The following is a 5,419-nucleotide window of genomic DNA, read 5'->3' on the forward strand; positions in this document are numbered from 1 at the left end:
GTTATCTGTGGCGTTAATACTTAGATAGGTATGTATTTTGATATTTTTTATGCTTTCTGATTGCCTCCAGGTAGATGTGATCAGGAGATGGGCTTCCCTTTTCACTCTTCTTCCTTTATCTCCATGGTTCTGTCAGGCATCCATGGCTGCTCTGATCCTTCCCCCGCTTGATCTCACCCAAGATGGCAGCTCTGGGAGCAGCTGAGCGTCTTGAATTACAAATTAATGGAGTTCATGCTTCTGCTACAAATTCCCCTAGCTGTAAGCCTTCCAAGCTTCTAAATATTCCCTTCTACATGGTTCAGAGTTCTGGTACCATCCCCTGAGCCTGCTTAATCTGGTAGTCTGTGTTGTTGCTGATGGAGCTCCTCACTGCACTTCTACCCAATCCGCCACCTTGTTTGGTGCTAGACTGTGTTTTGAGTCAGTCTTTTTTTTTGAGATGTAAAAGAGATTGTCGTTGTTTTTGTTAAGTGCTGTTGAGTCAAGTCTTAGTGACTCTTTACAGGGTTTCCAAGGAGTAGCTAGTGGGTTTGAACCAGCAACCTTGTGGTTCTTAGTCCAGTGCCAATCCACAGCACCACCTCATGTATCCATCAAAGCAAACAGGCAGAGATGGAGGAAGAAAGATGCCCAGGTATATGAATATCACCTAGGAGCAAAAGCTCAAAGGAGACAGGACCCTCCTTCCTCCAAAGCCACCCTGAATTTAAACTTTCAGCCTCCTAAACTGTGGGAAAATAAGTTTCTGTTTGTTAAAGGCATCCACTTGCAGTATTTTTGTTATTGCAGCACTAAATAACTAAGATATGACCCTTCTGAGAAAATTAGTTACTGCACATGTAGGCTTTCCATATCAAGGTTTAATCCCTTAGAATTGGACAGGCGAGTGCTTCCTGTATGGAAAGATCCTGATTCTCAGGGACTGGTTTATCAACCACCTTGATAATAAGAGTACACAACTGCTCCTCCCGTGCTGTGCCAACTCTTTAGTAGCCTGTAATAGGCATTGTTTGGGTGAAGAGAAGACATTCGGAGTTTTGTTTAATTATTTGAATTTGGGGCTGATGTTGGAATTGAACTATTTAGTCAGCAGTTATATCTAAATACTCCTTATATTTATATTTTAGACAAATCCAGTTCTAACCACATGGAAAAGACTGGCAACCATCCTATATGGTTATTACTGTAGTTTCAGGATATACTAAGTGTTATCAAGTCAGTTCTAACTCATAGCAATCCTGTATAGTGTGTTTGAGGAGCGGCTGGTGGATTTGAACCACAGACCTTGCAGTTAGCAGTCTGGTGTTTATCCTGTAATGCCACACCAGGACTATATGGATAAAAACGACTTCTGGTCTTTACCGTTGAGAAGACCAGCCTAGGGAGGGAGGTAAATCACATAATGTAAGTGTTGTTAGTTATCATGGAGTATAAGAACCAACTTGTAACCTTGAAATTTTAAGTGGAAATCTCAAGTGGTCATTAAGTTGAAACATTCTATTTTATCTGCATATTTTTAAATATTGTGTAGTTCCTGGCTTTTTCTAATTGTGTAGACTATTTGGGTGTCATTCCCTTTACTTTACCTCTAGAAACTCTGAATTATGTCAAATAAAGATGTCAGATAAGAGATGTGAGGAGTTGGATGGTTATCCAGATCTGTTTTGGAAAATGTGGTAAAGGACACTGAGTATAAAGGTAAACTATTTTACTAAGGTTTTATTTTTGACTAAGCTTTGTTTTCTTGCAGTTCTCATAGTTGGGATCATGTTACTCAGGGCCTGGTAGAACTTGGTTTCATTTTAATGGATTCATATGGGCCAAAGAAGATTCTTGAGGGAAAAGCTCTTGATGTCAGCTCAGGTCTTACTAGAATGCCAGTCCATCAAGCATGTAAACTGGGTGCTGATATCCTGTTGGAAACTTTTAAGGTGAGATACTAGATGGGCAACCATTGCCTAATTTTTTGTTCAGTCATACCTGTTAATACATAATGTAGCATTTACCATTCTTTATCTAAGTTTTAGGACACCAACATGTAAGTATGTAGCAGTTGCCAGGGCAGAGATTAGGATGATATTGAAACACTACTGATGTAGTTTGATGTAATGCATCCTTTCATTTATTTCACTAAGTCCTGTAATTTCTTGTCAATTCTTAGACATTTGGACAAAAAATAGCTGTCCCATGGTTTTATCTTCTACCAGCAGTAAATTATTTCTGGATTGAAAAAAATGCTACTCCTTTATTAAAAAAATAATCTTTAGATCACTGGAGAGAACATCATAACTTGAAGAATCATATTTATTGGTTGTTTTTAGAGAACCCAAAATGGGCGGTTTACATTGTTTGATGTGGTTACCAAATTATGACTCATTTCTATCTTAATTTCTGCAATAACTTTCAAAAAAAAATTTCCTTTTAAATAATAATTTAATAAACCAACTCAAGTCATATCTAAGGCTTTAGCTAGTGATTTCTTTGTTTTGCTAGTGATTTCTTTAAGTCGTCTTTTTGACATTCACTTATTTAATGTAGCTACACATCAGAAGTGTCTGCTGAAAATGTTATTTGGAGGCGAACCTAAATGTAAACCTGGTGCTCTGTTCCAGAATTCTGAAGTGAATGCCACAGAGTAGTCCTTGAGAGTTTTCAGTGGAGTTGAATGATATTAATTTCCCTTTTTAACAGCAGTTCAATTAAAAATATTCCCAGAATTAGGGACTATTTAACATGCGTTGATGCAGTTGTAAGCCAAAGATCACTAAGTATTCCAGTATTCATTTTACTTGTTCTTTTCATTTTAGATCCATGAGATGGTCAGACAAGAAATCATGGAGCAAATTCTCAACCGGGTTATTACCAAGGCATCCTCTCCCATCAGTCATTTCTTAGGTATGGACTTTAAAGAGGTAGACAGAGTTCTTAGGAATGTTTTCATTTAAGTGACATAATGACTTGATCCTGAAAAAAAACTATGCAGAATATAAAGCAGTATCTTTATTACGATGCCAATCAAACATAAATGCACTCATGTTGTCTGTAATTTCACAAAGACAGTACTTGTCAGGAAGGAAAGAAGCATACAAATATAACAAATGAGTGAAACTTGCATTTTGCATCACTCGCACCCTCTTCTAAGGCTTTTCAGATGATGTGTCCTTCTGCTACCTCTCACTGACTTCCCATTCTCTTAACGCCAGACCTTCGGATTCTAGTGCTTTTCTCTCTGGTGACTTCTGAATTCACTGTTTTAACACATATCTCCTAATATCTAAATTCAATGGCCTTTTCCTAGTCTTCAATTTTCTTAAGTTCTCAATGTAAATCGACACTGTTTACACTAGGTAGTTTCTTTAGTCAATTTTGTCTTTTTATCCCACCTAGGACCAGTTTTCTTCATTCTCCTTTGTTATGTGCCGTGGAGTCGGTTACAACTCTTTAGCAACCCTGCACAGGATTTCTGAGGCTGTAAATCTTTACGGGAGCAGAAAGCCTCATCTTTCTCCAGCAGAAAAGCTGGGAGTTTCAAACTGCTGACCTTGAGGTTCACAGCCCAATTTGTAACCACTACGCTACCAGAGCTCCTTTCATTCTCCTTTAGTACTTCCTTTTCTTTCTTTTACCCTTAAATGTGAGGATTAGACAAAGTTGGGTCTTTGGTAGTTTATTCTACTTGGTTGTTTTTCTGTACAGTTTTATTGAGTTCCTAGTGGCGTACAGTAATCTGCATATTTAAAGTATAACAGTTTGATGAGACAAGTATGCGTCTGTGAAACCTTCACCACAGTTAGATAGCGAACATATCTTTCATCCACAAACATTTTCCCATGCCTCTTTGTAATTTGTCCCTCCATGTCTCTCTTCCTGCTCTGTCACTATAAATTAAATGATTAAATTTGAAAAAACTTTACTTCTTTTTTGTGTCTGTTGATGTCATTGAGAATAATTCAGAGACTCACCCATGAGTGCTACATATATTAAAAGCTGACTGTTTTTTGTTAGAAGTATTCCATGATATGGTTATTAGCACAAATTGTTTTCCAGTCATCTGTGGGTAGATTTTTTTAGGTTGTTTCAATTTTCAGTTATTATAGATAAAACTTTTATGAGCATTCATGTATAAGTCTTTGTGTAGACATATGCTTTCATTTCTCTTGATAAAATATCTAGTACTTGAATGGGTAGATCATATGTTGTTGTTGTTAGGTGCCATGAAGTCAGCACTGACTCATAGTGACCCTATGCACAAGAGTACGAAACACTACTAGGGTCCTGCATCGACCTCACAATTGGTGCTATGCTTGAGCCCATTGTTGTTGTCACTGTGTCAGTCCATCTCGTTGAGGATCCTCCCCCTTTTCTCCAACCCTCCACCTTACCAAACAGGATGGCCTTTTCCAGAGACTGGTCCCTCCTGATAATATGTCCAGAGTATGAGAGATGAAGTTTGGCCATCTGACTTCCAAGGAGCATTCTGGCTGTACTTCTTCCGTCACAGATTTGTTTATTCTATTGGCAGACAATGGTACTTTTAAGATTTTCCTGCAACACCATAACTCAGATGCATCGATTCCTTCTACAATCTTCCATATTCATTGATTCACATATGCCTTTAATTATATTGAGGAATTTCCCTTATAATCATACTTTGTTGAGAAAATTTAATTAGGAATCAGTGTTGTTCTTGTTGTCATTGTTTTAATTGCTCTTTCCTAATGATGTGCCCAGTGTTAGCAAGCTGAAGCCTCACCATTCTTGCTTCTGTCGCAGACCTGTGTTGGTGGTTATGTGCCACCAAGTTGGTTCTGATTCATAGCAACTTTGTACAGGATTTCTAAGGCTGTACATCTTTACGGGAGCAAAATAATCTCATCTTTCTCCCATGGAGTGACTGGTAGATTTGAACTACTGACTTTGTGGTTAGCAGCTCAACGTAATCCATTATACTACCAGGGCTCCTTGTTGTTAAGGGCCGTTGAGTTGGTTTTTGATTCATAATGACCCTGTATAGTGTTTCCAAGGAGCAACTGGTGGGCTTGAACCACTGACCTTGCAGTTCAAACCGACTTTACAGTCCAGCACATTAACCCGCCGCACCACACCAGGACTCCCAGGGCTCCTTTGTTGTTGTTGTTAGGTGCCATTGAGTCAGTACCAACTCATAGCGACCTTATGCACAGTACAACAAAACACTGCCCGATCCTGGGCCAACCTCACTATCATTGCCATGCTTGAGTCCATGAATGCTGCTACTTGGCCAATCCATTTCACTGGGGGTCTTCCTCTTTTTCTCTGACCCTTTACCCTTCCAAACACAATATCATTCTCCAGTTACTGGTCCCTCCTGACAATATGTCTGAAGTATAAGAGACGAAGTTTGGACATCCTGGCCTCCAAGGAGCACTCTGGCTAT

General features: G+C 38.8%; 1 protein-coding gene across 1 annotated transcript in view; it reads left to right on the forward strand.

Moving 5' to 3' along the window:
• FANCI (Fanconi anemia, complementation group I) overlaps positions 1-5,419 on the forward strand; it is a 112,420-nt gene that overhangs the window by 31,352 nt on the left and 75,649 nt on the right. The window contains 2 exon segments of the mRNA XM_006867126.1: positions 1,754-1,934; positions 2,811-2,898. Coding sequence (XP_006867188.1) covers positions 1,754-1,934; positions 2,811-2,898 — 269 coding nt within the window.

This window comes from Chrysochloris asiatica, unplaced genomic scaffold (genome assembly GCF_000296735.1).
Source record: "Chrysochloris asiatica unplaced genomic scaffold, ChrAsi1.0 scaffold00101, whole genome shotgun sequence".
NCBI lineage: Eukaryota > Metazoa > Chordata > Mammalia > Afrosoricida > Chrysochloridae > Chrysochloris > Chrysochloris asiatica.